The sequence below is a fragment of the Miniopterus schreibersii genome (genome assembly GCF_964146895.1).
Source record: "Miniopterus schreibersii genome assembly, chromosome: 19".
Lineage (NCBI taxonomy): Eukaryota > Metazoa > Chordata > Mammalia > Chiroptera > Miniopteridae > Miniopterus > Miniopterus schreibersii.
The window spans coordinates 37,836,556-37,859,264 of NC_138119.1; the positions used below are offsets into that span (position 1 = coordinate 37,836,556).

The window sequence follows — 22,709 nt, forward strand, 5'->3', positions numbered from 1 at the left end:
TCTTGTACCTGCGATGCCAGGGCTCTTCACACCATCTCTGCGGTCCTTGACAGTGCAGGTGGGAGAGAGCGTGGGCGTCAGGAGGACAGTTTGAATCTGGGCTCTGCCACTTACCACCTGGGCATGCTGGCCGCTGTGCTTGAGGTGGGCAAACAGAAGTGGACGCTTCCCCCCACCCCTCAGTTAGGGCAGAGATGGAAGTAAAGAGACTGTTACTTAGAAAACAGAAAAAAGCATCAAACCAGGCCAGGAATTCCGGGGAAGGCTTCCTGGAGGAGGTGACCCTTGGGTTAGACCTTGACGGATGAGTAAGAACTCACTAGATAGCAGAGGTGGGGGCAAGTCATCCTGGAATGGGAACAGCATGTGGGTGTGACCAAGCCTGGTTTCTCATCTGTAAAAGGCTGAAACGATCTCACAGGATAAAACAAGTTAACATGCGGAGACTGCCAGATGCCATTCAGGCCACGTCTTACGTGTCTGACCTGCTCGTTTGAACCCGTGCCACACCTCTGAGCACCCGCTGTGGGTTCCTCTCCAGCCGTGAGACGTGCAACATGGTGTTTGGGATTCATCTGTTTATGAGATAATTGCCCCTTAGAGACTGAAACTCTCCAGGCAGAGTGACTGGAGGGCCACAGCTTTCTCGGGTATGGGAGTGACTGTTCTCTCCATAGCTAGACCTTAACTGAGTGAACTTGAGCCCGAGAGAAACTCCACCCCGACACTTCCAGTGGGATATGTATATCTAAAAAGATTCGGCCGTGAAGACACTAACTGAAAAGACCCCTGTAGCCCCGTGTCCATTGTGGCATCACTCACAATGGTCAGGTATGGAAGCACCACTGATGGGTGAACAGAGAAAGATGTGGTACACACCCAATGCAGTGTGACTCAGCCGCAAAAAGGGGTGAAATCCTGCCTTTTGCAAAAGCATGGATGGACCTTGAGGGTATTCTACTAAGTGAAATAAGTCAGACAGAGAAAGACAAATATCATATGATCTCACTTATTGTGGAATCTAAAACAAAACAAAAACTGAACTTAGAGACAGAGAACAGATTGGTGGTTGCCAGAGGTGGGGTGGGGGGAACTGTGTTCTCCTGGGCTCTGGACCCTCAGCACCTGGTCCAGCACCTGGCGCCTTAATGACTGTTTTTACTCCCAGAAGGAATGAGTGAATTTCTCCTGACTCCATTCTCACAGCAACGTGACTGTGAGGCAGGGAGTTCTGGAGGCGCCTGGGTACCTGCTCTCTCCACCCTGACCTGAGGGGTTGGTATGGACTCATCTTCCCTGGCTGGCTGGCCCAGGCCACAGTTGCCCAGACCTGGGGACTTGTGGGCCATGCCCCTGAGGTTCCGGCTGGTCTGACGCAGTTGAAGGTGGATTCTGGGTGGGGGCCCGAGTTCTAAAACATCAGTGAGTGCACTGTCTCTCCCTGCTCTGTTCGTCGCTTGCCTTCATTCTACCAGCTGGGTGTGGCCCTGAGCACCTTGGTTCACAGGTGTCAGGTGTGGCAGAAAGAAGGGAAGGGCCCAGGAAACGAACCTGTGGGGCTCTGTCCCCACAGTGCTGTGTCTGTGCTCCCCCAGCCTCCTTCACCTGTGCTCTCCTCCCCACAGGCTCCCCTGGCCACTCCGGCTCTACATCGATGAGCCCGTCAGCAGCCTTGTCCACAGGGAAACCCATGGACAGCCACCCCAGCTACACTGACACCCCCGTGAGTGCTCCACGGACTCTGAGTGCTGTGGGGACCCCCCTCAATGCCCTGGGTTCTCCGTATCGTGTCATCACATCTGCCATGGGCCCTCCCTCAGGAACGCTGGCAGCCCCTCCAGGAATCAACCTGGTTGCCCCGCCCAGCTCTCAGGTAGGTGTCCTCCCAGGATCTTCAACGGCCTCACCAGGTGCTCCTGGGGCAGAGTCAGTGCTCAGCAGATGCCTAATATGTGCTTGCTGAAGGGCCTGGGCAGTCTGTGCGAACATCCGTCCTGCGGGCCTTCCTTAAGCATGTCCTCAGGCAGGGCAGCCCCAGAGGACCGAGGACACGAGTGATCCAGGAGACCGTGGTTCATGCTTCTGAGGAGAGGAGGGATGTGCATGGTGGACGCAGCATTGTTGCTCTGAGGCACCTAGAGGGTGGCCCAATTCCTTTCACTTCCTTCTGGCAGTGTCACACTGAAATGCCAGCTTGTAGTGGTCTGCTCTTGTGCAATGATGCTGTGTAACAATCAATCCCCAGTTTTATATGTGTCACAAAATCACATACATGTGAGGAATTAGGAGCGAATCAGTGCCCTTGGGGGTCTCGTGGAGGACGAGCTGCGTCATACAGGTAACGCAAGGCTCAGTTGTAGTGCTGTCATGGGTGGAGGCTAGAACCAAAGGGACCATGGAAAAGGGACCTGTGACCTCCCCATCATGGGTCCAGGAGGGTATGTGATCGTTCAGAGGAATGGGGATAGGACAGCAGTGGCGATGGGTGTGTGTCGATGTCATTCTCACTCCTGTAACTACAGAGCTGGCGATGCCCCACCTTCCGAACACAGGACCCTCAAGACATTTGTTGATTCACTTTATTTCACGTCAGTGGGTTCCAGGGAAACAGGTCAGAGCCCGTCGGTTGGAGACAGAAAGGTACGGTAAGGCTCTGGGACAAAATAAAATTTTGCAGAGGGAGTTCATCCATCCCAGTGCCTATTTATGAGGTCCTCCTGCGTGCAGACGCCCGACCCTGTCCCTGGCTCTGGGGATAAGGTCTGAACAATGGGGCTGAAGTCTTTACTGCGTGGCAGTTACCATGGAGCAGGCGAGACAGGCAAACGCAGACGAGTGCAGGACGAGCTCGGCAGCAGCCATTGTCTCCACGAAGAAGTAGACAGGGCGAGATGACGGACCGAGACGGGCTGTGGGCGGGGAGTGGGCAAGCACTGTCCCCCAGCGCTGCTTGTAGCCACCACACTCTGGCCCATGGAGCCAAAGCCGGCCCGTAAATCCGTGTGGGCCGTGTGAGCCCGGGCTGCTGTTCCTGGACCGAATGTCTGTACAGAGGGATTGGGGTTGAAAGGTCAGCGGAGAGCCTGCTCCTGGCCAAGTGGGCTGTGTGCAGAGGCCAAGGCCAAGTTTGGCTTTGGGAGCTGTATTCAGCTTGCCAAGTGCTGCTGGAGCTCGGCGGCCCAGGCACCAGCCACGTGTGGGCTGGGGCTCCGGAACCCCACGGCAGCGACACTTGGCCCACTTAGTTAGAGGACACGGGACACCTAGTGCCCTCCATGTTGGCCACTCCAGTGAGACTCTGAACCATTGACTAGCTGTCCCTGAGCATCCTGGCTGACCGGGCTGAGTGGGACTTGTCCTGCAACATGCCCGCCCTGTGACCCGGGCTGGGGTAAGTACGGTTTGGGGCAAGGGGATGCGGGTGCAGCCCCTGTGGGAGCAGCAGGCCGGTCCCCTGTCCTGAGATCTGCCACTCGGGGTTTGAGCTTCTCTTTTCGCTCTTGCTGGATCTTCAGTCTGGAGGAGTGAAGGGAGCTCAGCTGATTCTATGGGACAAGGGCTGTGTCACCCTTTGCAAACCACTGTCCTTCAGGTCCTTGTCCTCTGTTGTGGGGTAACAAATTTTGCCCTGATTACCTGACAGTAATATTTATGAAAATCAAAGGAGACATGGATTTGAAAAATCACTTCTTAGGCACTTGCAGTGCTCTATGGCAATCAGCGGTGAAGATTATTTTACTGTCCCTCCGCGATGTATTCTGCACCTGGGCTGTGTATCTGTTACACACCCGGGTGAGCATTGATTCAGGTGTCCTCTGCTGGGGGTTCTAGAGAAAGTTCATTTCAGCAAGCATTCACTCAGCCAGCTCTGGAGACCTGAGAACGTGTAAGACCTTGCCCCTGCCCTGGTGAGATCTGAGTAGATGAGAAATTTCCAGACACACCAAATGTGCACTCGGGCAGATGTTCATGCAGCTTTCAGACAGAGTGATCCAGGTCACATTTTCCTGAATGTGAGTGTGCGTGAGTGTGTGTATGTGTGAGTGTGTTCCGAGTGTGTGTGTGCATATGCCTGTGATTGTGTGTGTGTGATTGTATGTATGTGTGAGTGTGAGTGTGTGTGTGAGGGTATGTGTGATTGTGTGATTTTTGTGTGTGTGATTGTGAGTGAATGTATGTGCTTATGTGTGTGTGAGTGTATGTGTGAGTGTGATTGTGTGTGTGTGAGTTTATGTGTGAGTGTGTATGTGTGATTGTGTGAATGTGTGAGTGTGTGTGTGAATGTGTGAATGTGTGTGTGTGATTGTGTGTGAGTGTATGTGCGAGTGTGATTGTGTATGTGTGATTGTGTGAATGTGTATGTGTGATTGTGTGAATGTGTGTGGGCGTGATGCTGCATGTTGTAAGTATGATGTCCCCTGGCTGGACCTGGCGCAGGCCCTGCGTGTCCTGGGCACACTCCCTCTGTCCCCTCCTGGGTCCTGTCTGTGATAATTCTTGCCCGGGGGCAATTGCTGCCTGAGTTACTACCCCCTCGGTGTTTGCATTGTCGTAACAAGTGCATGCGTTAGAGCTAGAGCAGACCTTATAGATCACCTTGTCTAATGATTAAAGAGAGTTTAAGCCATAACGTCTTTTCTTCAAGTGAAATCCTATTTGAAAACCTAATAGATATGTCAAATAAAAACAGGTCTGGCTGCACCGGGGGCAGGACGCGACACCTCCTCAGCCTGCCCCTCTCACCTGCTACCCACACCCTCCGATGTGAGAACCACCCACCTATGTGCAGCTGGGGAGACGGAGTCTCAGGAGGGGGCCTGATCGCTATCACGTAGCACGCACGGCGAGGGAGTGGGGTCTGCACCAGAACCCAGGGCTCTCTCCCTGTGGGAGGCCCTGACTCCTCATGACAAAGGCCCTCCCTAGAGTCCCTGCTGCCACTAGAGGGAGTCTATTTCCTGGAAAGGAGGGTCTTCCTGCAGCCCGCCAGGCTGCAGATGTGCCTTCAGTGGGGTCATTGGGGCTGAAAGTGGCTCAGAAATGGGGGCCCAGTGTTCCATGAGGGCCCAGGGCCTGTTTCCATCCCGGCCTCAAGGAACAGCTGGAGCCTGATGCCTCTGGCCCTGACGTGCTCCCTTCCGTGGGGCTGCTCCTAATGGAGGGAGACAGCGGGGACTGGGGGTTGGGACCAGGCAGCTAATGGCTTTGCACTCTGCTGGCTGCCTTCAATCTCAGCTCCCACTGCCTGGAGCCCACACGGAGAATAGAGCATCGACCCCCTGTCCTAGCCGCCCCTCCCTTGCCACCTGGACTCAGGGGGAGGGGGAGGAGAGGGGCTCCTGCCAGGGAGGTGGGGCAGGCAGCTGCCAGGGCCAGGAGGTGCCAGGGTCTCCTGCCCTATCAGACAGACATTGTGGTGAAGGAGGAAGGACACCCAGGGTCCAGGAGCCCTGGGTTGTGCCTCCAACCTGTTGGTCTGGAAGGCACCGAGCCTGGCACCTGGGCAGGTGTGGCAGCCTGTGCGTGTCTCTCCTCCAGGCTTTCCTCGTGCTGCTGCCCCGAGGTGGAGTGTGGGGGGCATCACTCCTCTGCTCAGAACCTCCGTGGCTCCTCAGTGCTCCCAGCTTGGCAGCCAAGCTCCGGGCTCTGTCACAGCTCAACTCCCACCTTGTCCCCATTCATGCCCGGGGCACATACCTTCCAGGCCTCTGTGCTCAGAGCCTTTGCCCATCACTGGCCCATCCTAATCCTACCCATTAGTGAAAGCCATTAAGTTCCAGCTCAGATGCCACCTCCTTCAGGAAGTCTTCCCGAATCTCAATTCTCATGATCTTTTTTCCCTAAACTATCCTGATTTTAATCTCATTAACAGCCAGGTCCTGGAGGCAGTGCCTATGTCTTCTTCCTTTTTTACCCTGACAGGATTTCTGAATGAATGAATCGATGAATGAATGAATTAATGAATAAACCACTTTAAGGCTCAATTTCCTCATCTGAAAATAGGAAGCCCTCATACGGTTGTTGTGAGAATTAAAATACTTAATTAGTGCTGAGCAAGCTTCCCAAAGATGGTGGCACTAATGGCAGTAATGACAATAATTACTGTTTTGTGATCCCTGTAGGCTGCAAGGGGTACCTGGGCCTGCTGGAGACAGGAGTGGGAGGGAAAGGGGAGATGGCCTCCTGAGCCCAGGTAATGGGGCCTCCTCATTCCCATGACCTTTTTTGCTCATTTGAGGATTAAGGGACAGCCATGGTCAGCTAGAGGGCTCTTTCTTTTGGTTCATCTGACCTAAAATGCTCCCATTTCATGGGGGGACCTAATTGCTCATGTCTGTTTCCTGGAGGCACTCAGGGAATGGTGCCTGGAACCCACACTGGTAGAGACCTCCCCTGTTTCTTAAAAATCAACATGCATCGAAGTGGATCACATGTCTAGAGATAATAATGACCTAGTGTTATGAGAACATCAAATAATCTGACATCCCAACTAAGAAATGGAATCATTTAATCCCCTTGGTGAGTATGGCCTCATTTGCCGCACAACTCCCAGCATGTAGCAGAAGTGGGCTTGTAATGAACACTCAGATTTCTGTCTGAGTTACCAGGTTTTATTGGGATGATAGCAGTGTATGCAGGCAGCCTGCTTGGCCTTTTACACTGCTCTCTCATCAGTCCTCCTGCCACTCTAAGTTAGGTGTTCCCACGCTCAGTTTACAGTAAGGAAACTGAGTCAAAGGAGACAAGAAACTTCTTTGAAGTCGTGTAAGCAATAGGGCAGACTGGAGTCAGTCCAGGCCTGTGAGACTTCCCAGCGACGTTTTCCTACGACCCAGTGGTTCTTAACCCTGGCCGCACAGCTTTACCTGCACTGATGGCCTGCAGACCCACTGGCTCAGAACTTCTGGGATCCAGGCGTCATATTATTTCAAAGCTCCCAGGGGTACGTGCAGGGCTGAGGAGCGCTGTGTTACAGCAAACCAAACACTGGATATGAGGTTGAGACGCCTTGTCTTAGCCTTGTATAAAAAGAGGGAGGGGAAGGAAGAGAGAAAGAGAGAGAGAGAGAGAGGGAAACATCCATTTGTTGTTCCTCTTGTTGATGCATTCGTTGGTTGATTCTTGTGTGTGCCCTGACCAGGAATTGAACCCACAACCTGGCGTATCGGGACGATGCTCTGACCAACAGAGCTACGTGGCCAGGGTTCATGTACATTAATTTAAAAAATTCCTGACAACTTTGATTTCAGAACACGACGCTGCGGCTGTCTTCTTTCTGCCTCATCACAGCACCTCTACCCACCTCCTGTGCTCAGAATTATTTGCGTGGTGACTTGCAAAGCTGGTAAATTTAAAAGGAACATAACTCAGACTGGGCCGTATTTCATGTTTTATCACCCTTCTGTCCCAAAGGCCTTGACTCAGGAAGAAAATCCTACCTTTGGTTCAGGTGAGAATTACGGTCACTTGGGTTAGACAGCGTGACTCACAGTTCACATGGACCATACAGAAGTTAGGGGACCGCCCTTCAACCCCAGCTAGTGACCAGCTGCCTCATGGGCCACCAAAACACACTGCCCCTCTTCGCCTGGGTTTTCTTGAGCGTGTTCTCAATTCTCGTGCTTGACCTGACTCCCTGACGAGATGGTGCCTTCGTGAGGAACCAGAGACAGGTATTCTAGACTTTGTATCTCCCTTCGCGGTGCCCAGAATGTGCCCCGTGCCCATGGGCACGAAGACGTGCTGCCAGAGGGATTCTGTTAACTCATCTACTTGGAAAAGCACAAACCCCTCAGCAGTGGCATCTCCCCAAGAGCACCGGGACGCGGGATGGGTGACGAGGAGCTGATGCTGACAGTGAGGGGGTGAGGAGGGGGGCATGCACGGTTCCCGTGGTCACATGTTCACCTCGTTGGGTCCCCAGCATGTGCCCGGCCCACGGTGGGCGCTGGGAAGACAAAGCGGGCAAAGTGACTCTGGTCCACGGATTTCGTACTCTCATGGGAAGATCAATTGTTCTTTCAAAATGTGACGTGGGGCTTTCTGCCCCATTTCTGGTGCATTCGGGCAGGTGGTTCAGCATCCTCAGTGGCCCCTGGAGATGACCATACACGTATCTTCTCTCCCATTTGACCCACCCTTGTGCCCTGCTGGCTCAGGTGTGGCTGCTGAGTGACTACATGAATGCACAGGCTGCCTTCTCGGCCCTCCTGGGGTCTGCCTGAGGGCCGCGGCTTCTTTGGAACAAAGTCAGTACTTCATGCAAAACTTAAACAGGCACCGCGGACCTGAGTAAGCACCATTCCGTGTGGACTCCCAGCTCAGAGCACAGGCGGCCCGCGAGGCCAAGCGGAGACTCAGGCAGCCCCGGCTTTCGGGTTAGGCTTCTAGAGATGATTTCTTCTGCTCACGGTTTTTCTCCCCCAAATTCACACCCCACAGAGGCACTTTTCAGATATTCTCTGCTCAGAAACTGCTTCCTGAAACAGGCCTTGTGTCTCCTGAGGACGCCTCGTGGCTTTCGGCCTCGGCGCTGGGGTTACCTGGCTCTGTGTTTCATTGTATTTTCTCTCTCGCAGCTCAATGTGGTCAACGGTGTCAGCATTTCCGAGGACATCAAGCCCTTACCGGGGCTTCCTGGGATCGGAAACATGAACTACCCATCCACCAGCCCCGGGTCTCTGGTCAAGCACATCTGTGCCATCTGTGGGGACAGATCATCAGGTGCGTGAGGGTGATGGTTGTCACCTGTATGGGTGGGTGTGCTGGCTCTCCAGGCACAAACGAGCCATCCCTGGCTGGGGCCCTGGGAAACTGAACTGTGGAACAGATGACAAGGGAACCGAAACCTGTGACAGGTTATTTTGGGTTCAGCAAAGCCAGCTTCCATGAGACTTTATGTCACGTCTCAAGGTCGCACGTGTTATGCTACGAAGACCATATAGTGATTTATTTCCCAACTGGCAATAGCACTTAAAAAACCCATAAGTCAGAGGCCAGTTCCCAGTTTGTAGAGAAGGACAATACTTTTAAGGGGGAGGTTCCTAAGTCTTTGGGCCTCAACTATGGGGAAACATTAGTGAGCTGAGGGCCCCTTCCTGCTGGATAATATCACCGAGCACAGCCACTGTTAAGCATCATGATGTCTTGGATGGCGACAGAACACTTTGTCCAACTAAATACGAGAGTTGCTTCATAAAATAAATGTGAACAAAACCTTCACTGGGCACTTTTGTAATAATGCTCGGGGTTGGCGATTCCAAAGAACCGCTCCCGAGGGGGCACCGGGAAGGGTGCGCTGGCCTCGGGGGGGCTGGGCTCCGCCCGGTTCTCCGCGGGCCGGGCCGTCCTCTGCTTCCTGCCCGGGGGATGCGCCAGTTTCCAGGGCGGGGGTTGGGGGCAAGGGGCTCCTTTGAACGAAAGAAGCAAAGGAACCCCAGGCCTGGCTCCGCCGGCAGGCAAGCACTACGGCGTGTACAGCTGCGAGGGCTGCAAGGGCTTCTTCAAGAGGACCATCCGGAAGGACCTGCTGTACACCTGCCGGGACAGCAAGGACTGCCTCATCGACAAGCGCCAGCGCAACCGCTGCCAGTACTGCCGCTACCAGAAGTGCCTGGTCATGGGCATGAAGCGGGAAGGTAGGCTCCCGCCTCCCTGGCCCCCAGAGCCGCTCGCCCGGTCAGGGAGGGCAAATGACAAAGGCAGGGCTCAGGCTGGAGCCCGTGGGAGGAAGCTGGGAGGGGAGGCTGCAGACCATGACTTCCCAAGTGTCGCAATCGGTGGCCCCTTCCCTAGGGACTGTCCCCAGAGAAAAGGGGGAGGGGTAGCTTCCTGCCCCTTCCTGTCCTGTGCGCAGATGATGGCCCTGATCAGGACCCTTCCAATGGCAGAGAGCCAACGGGAGAGCCCAGGTGTCAGGGTCCTGGCGCCCTCCCTACACAGGGACTGCAGGCTGACCTGGGTGGAGCCAATGTCTCCCTCTCGTCCTGCGTGTCCCGCAGAGAAAACCTGCTGGCTCCACACTCTGGGCTCTCAGGAGCTTGGTGGCGCAGGTCCCCTGAGATGGGTGAGCGCCCTGGTCTTTGGGGTTGGCGCCGTTACCAGTCACCAGGCTTAGCAGCTCCTTCGGAGAGACCGCCCTTGTGCCCTTTTAAACTGTAACATCTTTCCAGGTACAGATGGGTCAGCTGCATCGGGCAGAGTCAGAAAATCTGAAAATGCTTTCTCTTCATTTATAAGATCAAAAAGTCTTCCCCTTAAACAACACACATAAATTGAATGGGCTGCTAATTAGCAAACTGAATAGATGTCCAAGTGTGGCCGTCCTGCCTCCCGGGAAGTAGGGACAGGTGTCTGGTCAGTCCCAGGTGGCGCCTTGTGCTCGTCTGCCATGAGGAGAGGGGCTCACTGACAGACTGATAAAGGAAAGGGCGTCTGAGTCCCTGCTGGGAGAGCACGCTCCCAAGAAGGAGAGGAGTGCTGTTCCCAGAACCTTCGGGTGGCCCTTCAGAACCATGTATCAGCCCTAACCACTGGGCAGCGGGGGGACAGGCGCGGCCAGGGATGAATGGAGAGCGGGTCTTCGTTGCCCAGAGCAGAGCTCATCGCGGGCTCCTCCCTGCCCGGCTCACACCTAGGACCCGGGACGGCCCTCATGTTACCTAGAGACTCTAACTGACAGACCCAAACCTGGGCTCCTGACACCCTGGCCTCGCAGCCTGCTCACCTCCCAGTCCCCATGTCAGGAAACACCCGCTTCTCAGTGGCTCAGGCCAAAAGCCATTAGATCCCCTCTTTCTCTGACGCAGCACATTCGATGGGAGAAACATCTTGTCTCTCCCTCAAAATATGTCTAGAATCTTTCCAGTCTCAGGACTTGGACTGTCTTCACCATGATCCCAGCCACTACTGTCTTTTGTAAGAAAGATAGGCTCCTAAGACATCTCCTTGCTTCCACCTTTGTCTCCCACATCTCTCGGTGACAGAGGATCCAGAGGAAGGTGGCAATCACTTGGGCAAGGTCCCCCGTCCCCCACCCAAGCCCTCCAGTGCCCACCCCTGGCTGCGAGCCTATAGACGGCGACAGGGAGGTGCGAGCAGCTGCTGGGCGCTGTCTTCTCCCCCCAGGGTGGAGCTGACACTCTGTGTGGCTTCCACCACCATGGCTGTCCACACGCCCGATTAATGACCCAAAACATCTCCCATCGGCCAGGGGCAGGGTGTCTGCAGGGCCATTTCCCCCAGGACAGGTGAGAGAAGTTTCAGGTTTACTTAGAAAAATAATACTTTGTGTTAAGTACGTACAGGTGAATTAAAGCCGTGATTTTTCAACCTTTTCCATCTCACTGCACATAAGCTAATTATTAAAATTCTGCAACACATCAACAAATATATTATAGTTATTGCCGACCTGGCAAAAAATAGGTATAATTTCTATTCATTCACACTGGACGGCTATTGTTGTGTTAGCTGTTGTCATTCTTTTACTATTTCACAACCTAAGGGAGGAGAGGTCAGCGCCCCGGCTGAACGGTCAGGTTTGCATGTTTCAGACATTCTCATGGCCCGTGGGCTGAGAATTGCTGAATTAACGGGAGGTGAGGGCTTCGTTCAGAGAAGCGGCTCCAGGGGCAGGAGGTGGAGGGTGGGCACAATGGGTGAAGGGATCAGAAGGGACAAACGCCGGTTATAAGGTAAATAAGTCCCAGGATGTCATCCCAGCATGGCGACTCCAGTGAATAGTACTGCATTTGTGTATTTGGAAGTTGCTAAGAGATCTTAAGGGTTCTCATCACAAGAAAAAGAATTTTTAAGGACGTGAGGTGATGGCTGCTGTCGAGGCTCGCTGTGCTGATTCCATCACCCGCACAGCCGAGGCGTCGTGCTGACCCGAGGCGGGCAGAGGGCTGTGCGTCGGCTAGAACTCAAGGAGGAGCCGACCACAGCAACAAGGGCCGTAACCCTAACCCAAGTCGCCCTCGGCTCAGTCAGGGTCAGAGTGGCCCGCAAGCCAAATGGTGAGAAGAGCGGTTCTTTCATTAAACAAACGAACAGACAAACAAACAGAAGTACTTCCAACAAGGACGTGTGAGTATGGGGGCCTGGGCAGCCTTCCTCCACCCCAGCCTTGCTCTGATTCACATACAATGGTCCAGTTCTAGCTCCTGCACTTAGGACGGACGTGGAGAAGCAGGAGTGACGGGAAGCTGAGTAGTGGTGAGATTTCTAAAGGAAGCGGAACTATTCACTCGGACAGAGAGAGGCCAATCCTTCCTCTCGTCCTAGGAAGGACCGCTTTCTAACACCTTCACCACTGTCATGCCTGGCCTTGGCTTACAGAATTTGGGGCTCCGTTTGGACACCTTCTTGAGGACAAGAATAATAAACTGCAACCGCGGATTTTACACTCCTAGAGAGCGGGACAGAGCGAATGAAATGAAATGAAAATGGGGCTCAGAATTCACCTGCCTGGGGCCAGGGGGACCTGTCACCTTCTTAGGGTCCATAATGGTGAAGCTGGAATGGGCATTTGCTGTTCTCCGATGTAACACATTCATTTCCTGAAGACGAAACAGATGCTCTTGGTGGTTAGGGACATGCCTAAGCTTACGCAGCGGGCCTAGGGCAGAGCTGGTGGAGGACTGGGGCCCTCCGACCTCCAGGCCGCCGAACAATCCTCGGGGTTTCTGGGGAAGTTCTGTTTCCATCATTTTTGGTCATGCAGTGCAGTTTGGAGAGTTAGAGAATGGATTACTTTTTAGACAATTTGTGGGCAGTATTTGACATCCCTGGGGTCTTTATTAATTCAGCTAGTCCAGAGCCTTGGAGGCAGAGCAGAAGGGTTAGAGGTGGGCTTGGGTGGCTTGCTAGCTCCACCACCTTGGTGCTATTTTAGGTCACCCAGTGTCCCCTGGATGCGCCCTGATGTATGTAGAAGCTCAGAATGTCTGCCACATAGAAGATTCCCCCCAACTCCTCATTTAGGATGGCGGGATCCACGCAAAGGATCCCGGGATGAATGGCAGAATCAGATTAGAATCATTCTCCGAGGCCAAGGTTCTTTTCTGTGACCTGAGGATGATTTTCCTTCCCTCTTCCGACTCTGCGGTGGGAACCAATCGAGGACCACAGAAGGGGCTGCCCTTCGTTTGCGTCTCCCCGGCTTTTAAAAGCAAGAGCAATGGCAGCCCATTAACCTACCTTGAAAAATTAACACAAGACGTGCTCAGCTTCAACCAGTAAATGCCACTGATCATAAATATGCATGTGGTGGCGCCTGTGTGTTGTCAGTGAAGGAGGACGGCCCAGGACGGAAAGGAGGAGAGGGGAAGGCCGCGCCGGAGGCCGGGCCGATCAGGGGACGACACGGGAGGGGCGGAGGGCCGGGCAGGGGAAACAGCCACCTTCTGTGAACTTCTTACAGTCATTTCACTGACTCCTCACAGGACAGTCTCAGCCAAGTGCCACAGCTCCCCCTTTCCGTATAGGGAAACTGAGGCCTGGCAGGCTAAGGGACGCGTCCAGTGTGGCTTAACTAGGGCGTGGTAGAGGCCGCTTTGGAAAAGATGGCTTTGGCCCAAGACACCGTTTTCCTCCCTCCTCCCTTCTCCCTTCTTCTCCCTGTCTTCTTGTTCCCTCAGCCCTGCTTTCTCTCCCTTCGTCCCTCCGCTCCTGCCTTCCTCCCCTGGCCCCGTCCCCTCACTGAAGAACGTTGTCACCGAGGCTTCTCGGTGGGTCCACGAGGGGCCGGGAGAGCGAGGCCGCCGTGCGCTCTTCCGACCTCCTTGCGGGACCAGCGGTCTCGCTCCCTGGACAGGCCAAGGTCCTGCGGCTGGTTCTGGTCCGTTCCGCAGCCTTCGTGGCCACCAGCCCCTCAGGGAGCAGGAGCTCTGGGCGTGGACGGTGGCAGGAAGGGGGGGAGGCTGAGAGGCCCAAGGGACCAGTGGAGCGGCTGTGGCTGGGTTCCACGTGAGCCACCAGCCCAGGCTGCCGTTTTCTCGGCCTGGGATTTAGGACACTGCCCAGTGCTGGACTCAGCCATTGCTCGGGGGTAAGGGTGGAGCAGCGCTTTCTGGATGCTGGAGGCCGCCTCACGTCCCTCCGACAGGCAGGCCCAGAGGGCGCTGAGGGCGGCGATGAGCCTGGGTGGAAGTTTTCAGTTTGGGGGGGCGGGATTTTGCAGCTCCAGCTTCACCTGTGTTCCCTTCCCACCCCCAAATCAGCCGAGGGTTCTGGGGTGTCATCCAGGTGACTTCCCTCCCCCCTTCACTTATGAAACCCCCGCACGGCCCTGAAGAGCTCCCCTGACCGCCGTTGGCTAGGGTGACTGTGTTCAGGCGGCAGAGCTAATGGCCCCGAGGGGGCGGAGGTGCCGGCCCCTTAGCCCCCTGCATGCCCAGGGGTTACTAGAGGGAGCGGCTGGAGGAAGGACAGGGACCGCAGGGGACAGGAGAGCGCGGGCAGAACTGGAAGCTATTAAACCCGCAGAGGAAACCTCTTAGCGTCATGGCCACCGGGTCTGGGAGAAGGTGGGCTGAAGAGCCCCGGCCGCCTGGGCGGAGCAAGCAGCTGAGTCCCTTTCACCGTCCGCACCACCGCAGCCCCTCAGCACCCAGGCGACGCCCGCTGTGCACTCGGGCGGCCCAGGCAGGTCGCCCCCCCCGCCGTCCGGGCGCAGGGTGACGCCTGTGCCCTTCTGTACGCCAGCGGTGCAGGAGGAGCGGCAGAGGAGCCGGGAGCGGGCGGAGAGCGAGGCGGAGGGTGCCGGTGGGGGCCACGAGGACATGCCCGTGGGGAGGATCCTGGAAGCCGAGCTTGCTGTGGAACCGAAGACGGAGTCCTACGGGGACATGAGCACGGAGAGCTCCGTACGTGGCGCATGGCCCGCTGGCGGAACGCGGGGGGAGAGGGGCAGGGGCGCCGGGGCCCAGGGTCCACCCTCGACGCGTGTCCCATTTCAGACGAATGACCCTGTCACCAACATCTGCCACGCGGCCGACAAGCAGCTGTTCACCCTTGTCGAGTGGGCCAAGCGTATCCCCCACTTCTCCGACCTCACCCTGGAGGACCAGGTCATCCTGCTCCGGGCAGGTAAGGGGTGTCGGGGTTCGTTTCTTCTTGGGACAGTCACCTGGGCTGCCCTTTTGAAGTTGCCCTTGGGAGTAAAACAAGTGACTCGGAGGAGCTGTGACCCAGCCGAGCTGTGCATGCTGATGGCAGGCTAACCCTCTGGGGCTGTCTTTTCACGTCATCTGTAGGCGCTTAGATTTGGGTGGCCCTCCCCAAACGCCTCCACTCCCCAGCGAAACATCTGTTAGTGGAGGAGTGAGCCTCTCCCCACGTGGATTTCTGCGTGGCCTCAGCTGTGTCTAACTTTCAGGCCTTCAGTGCTTTGACTGAGGCCCATCTGCAGCCTCGCTATTGGCATGAAAAGGAAAGTGGAGGTACCCGTTTCAGGGGGTGAGAGGAGCCGGACCTCCGCCAGGCTCAGCTGGCTGCACCCGGGCCCCTCCCGGCTCAGGTTCTTTGGGCGGGACCCCGGTTGGCTCCCGGTTCTGGGGCACAGTGCAGCTGACGTCTGCCAGGTCCCCTCATGAAGACGGGCTGAGCATCGGGAGCCTGCCCGCTACGGCGTCCGTGCCGGGCGCCGCTAGACAACGCCGCAGACATAAAACCAGGCTGTTGGGTCCGGGGGCCAGAGATGGCAGCTAACACGGCGACTGTCGCCTGTTACCTGTTCAATCCATATTTGCTGATTGGCTGGGGAAGCAGAGCCCTTGTCCTCAGGCTACCCTTCTGGGCTGCCCTGGGGAGTCTGTGGGGGTGCCAGGCCACAAGTCAGGGGACCCCGTCTCACCCCGGCTTCTTCACTCACTGGCGGCGTTGTCTAGAGCGAGTGTTTAACCTCCCCGGGCTTCCCATTCTGCCTTTGTCCCGGGGATCGTGACCGCGTGGGCTGATTTTCAGTGGAGCAGCGTGGCTGGCGCTGCCTCCAGGCCGCCTCTTGTCCCGCAGGGTGGAACGAGCTCCTGATCGCCTCCTTCTCCCACCGCTCGGTCTCCGTGCAGGACGGCATCCTCCTGGCCACGGGTCTGCACGTGCACCGGAGCAGCGCCCACAGCGCTGGCGTCGGCTCCATCTTTGACAGGTGTCTCCTCTGCTTCCTGCGCTCATGTGCGCATGCGCGTGTGCGTGTGTGTGCATGTGTGTGTGCGCGTGGGTGCGTGTGCTGTGGGTAGTGACCGGTGTGGGACGGACACAGCCAACAGCCGCCCGAGGCTGGAAGCAGAGACCACGAGGCTGATGAGAATGGAAACCCAGAGATGAGGTAGGAGTGAGGCGAAAGGCTGAGGGGGAGCCGGGCAGAGGCCAGATGGTCGCTGGGCAGATGGGACGACCCGTGGTCCCTGTGGGTGTCCAGAGAAGAGACTGGATTGTTGACATGACCTAGTAAGTTGGCGCTGGGGGTGTTGAACTGCTTTTCCTTGGGGAGGGGGGCAGGGGCGCCAGGCAGGACCTGACCTGGGGAGTCAGGAGGAGGTTCTGCTGGACTTGGCAGCAGGGCCTCTGGTCAGGTGGTGACAGCCTCAGGCTGGGGCTCTGCGCCCTAAATGTTGCTCAAGGGAAATCTGGCCTTGTGACTCGGGAATGAATGAAATGAGTGGAGGTGGGTGGCTGGGGGGAGAGGAAGGTGAGGTTGAAGCTGGTCTCTGTCCAAAGCCAGGGCCCTGTGGCCCCTCCCCAGCTGCATCATAAATGGCCACGTGCACGTCCACCTGGGGTCTCCACGACTGTGTCCTTTCCCACCACGGGGTCGACGCAGAGACCAGCCTGGTCTTTGGTTGGGTCTGCCCTCATGGTGTCTGCAGGCTCCTGCCTGTCACCGAACGCTGGCCCCTGCCATGTTCCTGGACCCGCAGTGTCCTCGCCCTGCTCCAGCCCTCAGGGTCCAGCCCCCCCCCCCCCCCCCCCCCCCCGTGTTCGCTTGGACTTTGCTCATGGCGTTACTGCCTTTGCGTTGCCGCTGCGCATTGCTTCCATGTCTGTTTCTCCAATTAAACGTGACCCCTTGAGATTAGGGGCTGCGCCTGGCTCCTCCCCAAGCCCCGCGTACCCAGCCCATCATCTGGAAACGGGGTGGGTAGAGTGAAGGTCAGTCACGCTCATGCCATCGGCCCTTGGCCTGCGCCCGATCTTCTCATCGCCTGTCTCTGTCTCCCACGAACAGAGTCCTGACTGAGCTGGTCTCCAAGATGAAAGACATGCAGATGGACAAGTCGGAGCTGGGATGCCTGCGGGCCATCGTCCTGTTTAACCCAGGTTGACAGCCTGGTCCTCAGCCTCCTGCATGCGGCCAGAGCGCCAACACTCCCGGTCCCCAGCTCAGCCGAGACAGGGGACACAGGGCCAGGAAACTGTCCTTGGGGAGGGCAGAAGGCCAGCTCCTCATGGCCTCCGCTCCCAGCGCCGTCTCGGGAAGTCCTGTGGGCGTGGGGCGTGGGTGCTTGGGGGCAGGTGGGAAGATGAGAGATGGGATTGATCTCGGATGGTAGTGAGGGGGTGGTCAGAGTGGTCAGATTCCACAGGGAGTTTTCAGTAAAGCCAGTGGGATTTGCCGATGGAAGATGGATTAGATGTAGATTCACCGACGTGAAACAAGAGGCGTTAAATATAGTTCCCGGGTTTCTTGTTTTGTTTCCCTGAACAATTGGGGAAATGGAGTTTTTGTTTATGGAGATGGGGTCTTGAGGGCGGGTGGTAGGAGTGAGGACTTTGGTTTGGACACTGCAGTCTGAGCTGGAGGGTGGGCTCCGAGAACTGCTTCCCAGGGGCAACGGCTCTGTGAGTCTGGGGTTCAGGGGAGCAGGACCAGAGAGGTCTGTCTTGCAGTTCTGGCAGCCGACACCTGCGTATGAGGCTGGGCACCAGGTGTGAGCTCATCTGGGAGCAGGGGAAGGTGGGCGAAGAAGAGGGTGCAGGGCTGGGCTAAGCCCTGGAGGCGGGGAAAGGGACATTCGGACAGGACCTGAGAAGGGGCCCTGAGGGAGGTGGGGAGGGGACCAGTGAGGGGCGTCCTGCAGGCCCGTGAAGAGAGCAGGTCAGGGGGAGGGGAACAGCTTCCCCGATGGGCTGTGGTGGGGAGACGGGTGCTGGAACCACGTGCTAGGTGACGCACCTGTGTCATCTCCTGAATCGGCACTCAGTTCACTGATGCAGGACACGCTCTGCCTGGCTGTGTACCCATCTCTTCACTCAGTCCATGCTTAGTACATAGTAGGCACAGCGTGAAGGGACTGGAATGGCCTGGATAAAACTGTCCTCCTGGGAGTCAGCAGTGGGAACCGTTATCCTGCAGGTTTGGGGTCGAATGGACACGGGACAGCAGCGTTTCACAGCTGCTCCCCATTCAGCGTGGGTCCGGCTGGCGTGGGCCTCTGTGGAAGGTGTCACCGGGGCTAAGTCACACACCTTTTCCAGATGCCAAGGGCCTGTCCAACCCCTCGGAGGTGGAGAGCCTGCGTGAGAAGGTCTACGCCACCCTTGAGGCCTACACCAAGCAGAAGTACCCGGACCAGCCAGGCAGGTGAGGCCCTGGGGCACAGCAGTGATGGGCGCAGCCGGCCTCGCCACCACCGATGGGGGGCGGTGGGCAGTGGGCACTGTGAAGATGGCTCCCAGATAGGACCTCGTCTCCATGACAAGCTGAAAGCCACTGGAACATTGGCTCCGTGAGAGTGGAGGTCTTCCCTCTTGTTTGCCGCTTACCACGGTCAGAGCCTAAGAGGGTGCATCTTTAAGCGCTGCAGGAATGAGCAAGCAAACGAAGGAATGTGGGTCTCAATATCTCTGACTCTGACCAGGCACAGAGCTCAGAAAAGGTCAGGAGCTTGTTCAAGGTCACGGAGCTGGTTCGAGGTGGGGCCTGGACAGGAGCCCAGGTCTCTGATTTCAAAGGGCTGGGATTGCCAGGGTGACCGTATTGCCCCTGGAGCCCCATGCTGGAGAGGGCTTTGGTAGCCAGCAGAGGTGACCTTGGCCCCGGGCTGCCATCCCTGTGACCTCTGGCAAGGTGCTGGTCTGGGTCTGGGCTCCTCGTCAGAAAGAAAGGCGTTGGCCAGGAGCTCTCCGACTAGTAGGCCATCTCCTGGTACAGGTCTTCCTAGGTCTTTAAAAGGTGCTTTTCTCAAATGTTCCCCCAAGGCACAGCTAAATGTAAGTTTCCCTTGAGAGTCTACAATCCTCAAATCTCACGGGAAACTGAAGACAAAACTTGAAAAAACTGCCTTGAAGACTATTAGTTTTGTTTTTAGCACTAACTTTCTAGGCTCCCAGTTCTCACTAATGACTTTGATTCCTCCGTGAAGGGTGATTTCCGCTGAGCTATTTTTCTTGGGTCATAAGCCAGTTCCTATCCATTGGCCTCGAGAGGCTGGGCCATTTTTCATGGGAGGCTGTGAGCCAGCGTGAGCGGGTGGGCTTCAGCCGTGGGGGCGAGGGAGCCGGGACCCCAGGCCTCCCAGACTTCAGCAGCGGGCACAGCGGAAGCTCGCTTCCTCCTCACGGGTCAGTCCCACTGGGCAATGAGCTAGAAGAGGTGACTCCCGCGCGTCACTCAGGGGCCCAGGCTTCTTCCTTCTTGACTCCATCACGCCCCAGAGCCACACCGTGTTTTGCGTTCAGAGGATGGAGGGCAAAGGTGGAGGGCACAGAGGTGAGGCTCTGTGGGCAACACCTCCACCGGGAAAGGTTTCCCCCCTTCACTCGCTTCCCTTTGCTAAGGTTGTCACATGACCAGCAAGGAGCCCGTAGTGCGGGTCAGCTGTCTGGCACGGGAGGAGGGCAGGAGGGTTTTGGTGGACACCTGGCAGCCTCTTCTCCACTCACCTGCAGCGGGTGAGACTGAAGGGCCCGCCAACAGGTGGGCCCGGCTGCCGGCGTCAGCTCAGCCTCCACCCAGGGGAGCGAACTCGCCCTGTGTAGGGTGATTTCTGCCGAGTCTCCCAGCTCTGTGGCAACCTAAGCTCATCTTCAACCTCTTCCAGAAACTGACTCTAGGCCATGCTGTTTATCTTAAAACCAACCAACCAACTAAACAAACAAACAAAAATCCACACGACACAGACAACCCCCCTCAGACCAAACCTCTCCTTTCCTTGTTATAAAAGCAGAGCTGCCTTGGTAGGAAATAAGGAAAATATTTTTAAAATATAAAGCAGGTAATAAGAATTGGTTGTAAATTTTCTGAGTATATTTCTTTTCGGTCTCCTTGTGTAGACATGGAAATGGGCATTTACAGCTCTGAAACCGCACGAGTGCGCCCAGAGCCCTGCCAGGCATTTTACCAGACGCCGGCCGAGGCAGCATTATCGTTTCAGTGACTTTGTAGAATTTCACAGGGTGGATGTGTCCGGATGTAGTTAGTCACTGCTCTGGGGCTGGCATTTCGGTTGAAAACTTTGGAACCTGCCCATTTTCCCTAGAAGGGGCTGGGGGGGGGGCTGGGCTGCCTCCGGGCACTGGGGGAGGTGCCACACCTACTGCCTGGACTAGGGCAGAGCCTGGGGGTTCAGGGTGAGGGCACGTAGAGGCTGGGCCCCTTGGGTGCCCCTTGGGGGTGGACACGCAGGGTGACCACCCTGAGGCTGAGAAGCTCCATCAGGGATGTCCCCGGGTAAAGCCAGGCAGGTGACTGCTGAGCTCACCTCTGGTTTGCAGAGACCTGGCAGGCGGGGTGCGCCCCGTCTCTCCGTGGTAGAGTGCTGCCACCCGGCGGACACTTTCCAGAATACACGCCACAGGGCCAGGCTCCAGGGTGCCCCCGGCCGCGGCTGTGAACGGTGCGTTTAATTTCGTCCCAACCTCAGCTCCCCAATCCAGGACAGGCAGCAAAGGGAGCCACAGCACAGCGTGCTCAGCACCTTACAAATTGTAAAGCTGGCGTTTTTAGAGTAAAAAGTATTTCCGGAGTTAGTCTAACGCTGCACCTTCTCGAGGAAGCCGCTTCCTTTCCTGAAATCCCTAAAACCCTCTGGTGGTGGAGCCCCGTCCGGCTCCACTTCCCCCCACGTCTCACTGCCCTGGGAGCAGACTCAGCCAGCCGCACCCCGGGCCGCGGGCTCCACTTCCCCCCACGTCTCACTGCCCTGGGAGCAGACTCAGCCAGCCGCACCCCGGGCCGCGGGCTCTACTTCCCCCCACGTCTCACTGCCCTGGGAGCAGACTCAGCCAGCCGCACCCCGGGCCGTGACTGGATTTGGAGGGTTGTGCGGGCCTTGGTGTAACCCTCCGTTTCTCCGTGCGGAGAAGTAACTGCTACGTTCTAGCTGGTGCCGTTCTGTTTCTCTTATGTCGTGATCTTTCCTTGAAGCCTGAATATGGAAACATACATGTTTTCAGGGAGTGTCAGAGCTCCCCTTTCAACTCTTCTCATTGAAAATGTCCCAAGAGGTCATGGGGTCCGACTGCCGCCTGTAAGAAGATAACTGGTCCTCCAGCCCATTTCTGATGCCCCCAGGGTTAGGTTCTCTGACTCCCCGGGCCCCTCCAGGCTCCCTCTTCCATCACAGAGGTGCAGAGGACCGGCCACACTGCCCCTGCCCAGCAGCCGTGCTCGGTCCCCACCCCCGCTTCCTCGCAGGTTCGCCAAGCTGCTGCTGCGCCTGCCGGCCCTGCGCTCCATCGGCTTGAAGTGCCTGGAGCACCTGTTCTTCTTCAAGCTCATCGGGGACACGCCCATCGACACCTTCCTCATGGAGATGCTGGAGACCCCGCTGCAGGTCACCTGAGCCTCGCCAGGCGCAGCCTCCCCGGAGGAGCTCAGGGCAGGCGTGTGTGGACCCCGCCCCGCCAGGTCCCTCCACTTCCCACCCACCCCTCCTGTTCCCGGAATGTGATGCTTCTAATAAAGAAACCTTTCTACACACGAGACTTTGGGCGGAGTTTTGATGTCAGAGGACACCCTTCTTTGCTATCTAAGGGCCGGGGATCTTTCTAGACATTCTTGGGAAAACTCACGCAGCCTCTCTACACATTACTGGCTTACATTATTTTTTCACTTGCCACGGAAAGCAAGTGGGTGAATGAGCACAGAAGGATCTGCTCTGGGCAGTGCTGGCGGGGGGGGGGGGGCTAGGGCAGCCCCTGGAGACACCGGGGAGACTGTTCAGAGTCAGCTGGCTCTGTGTTTTGTTTTCCCTCCTAAGAATAATGAGCCGAAGGAGCCTGGTCCTGGAGGCTCTGAGCATAAGGCCGAGGAAAGAGGGTCTCCTGATGGGGAAGACCCTTGGGTGCTGGGAGTTGGTGAGACACAGTAACTAAAGAATGGGGTTCCTCGTGGACACGGACGGCAGAGTGGCTATTGTGGGGGGAGAGGGTGTAGGGGGAATAAGTGGTGATGGGGAAAAATAAAATGAGAAACCCCTCGTGTGCTGATCACACGCTATGTCGCAGACCAGTACGTGCCTTGCCTATTGGGGATACGTGTCACCCTTTGAAGGAAAAAGAGAAGCCTGGGGTTCCTGTCAACCCCCAGCAGCAAGAGCAGACGACCAGCGTCTACCAGCTTCACTCCCGGTCGCTGCCTAACCCGCCACTGTGCCTAAAGGGGAGAGAGAGGGAACCGTGGCTTCTCGCCCTGGGAGCCACTGCTGCTGGACAGTGAGCCCCGGGGGGAGGGGCTGTGTCTGCCGGACGGCCCCGCGGCCTGTCCA

At 56.7% G+C, this 22,709-nt stretch overlaps 1 protein-coding gene across 7 annotated transcripts in view; it reads left to right on the top strand.

Annotated features, from left to right (window-relative positions):
• Positions 1-21,926, top strand: part of RXRG (retinoid X receptor gamma) — a 141,698-nt gene extending 119,772 nt beyond the window's left edge. For 4 of the 7 annotated variants that reach the window (XM_081121218.1, XM_081121216.1, XM_081121217.1 and 1 more), the window contains exons 2-10: positions 1,626-1,873; positions 8,580-8,724; positions 9,459-9,638; positions 14,707-14,867; positions 14,961-15,090; positions 16,015-16,147; positions 17,228-17,319; positions 18,478-18,583; positions 21,638-21,926. In XM_081121218.1, the coding sequence (XP_080977344.1) occupies positions 1,655-1,873; positions 8,580-8,724; positions 9,459-9,638; positions 14,707-14,867; positions 14,961-15,090; positions 16,015-16,147; positions 17,228-17,319; positions 18,478-18,583; positions 21,638-21,785 (1,314 nt within the window). In that variant the 5' untranslated portion in view covers positions 1,626-1,654 and the 3' untranslated portion in view covers positions 21,786-21,926. Of the gene's footprint in view, positions 1-1,625; positions 1,874-2,528; positions 2,641-8,579; positions 8,725-9,458; positions 9,639-14,706; positions 14,868-14,960; positions 15,091-16,014; positions 16,148-17,227; positions 17,320-18,477; positions 18,584-21,637 lie in introns of those variants that run through there. The other 3 variants (XM_081121221.1, XM_081121220.1, XM_081121222.1) reach the window with 2 other exon arrangements.
• Positions 21,927-22,709: the final 783 nt, after the last annotated feature.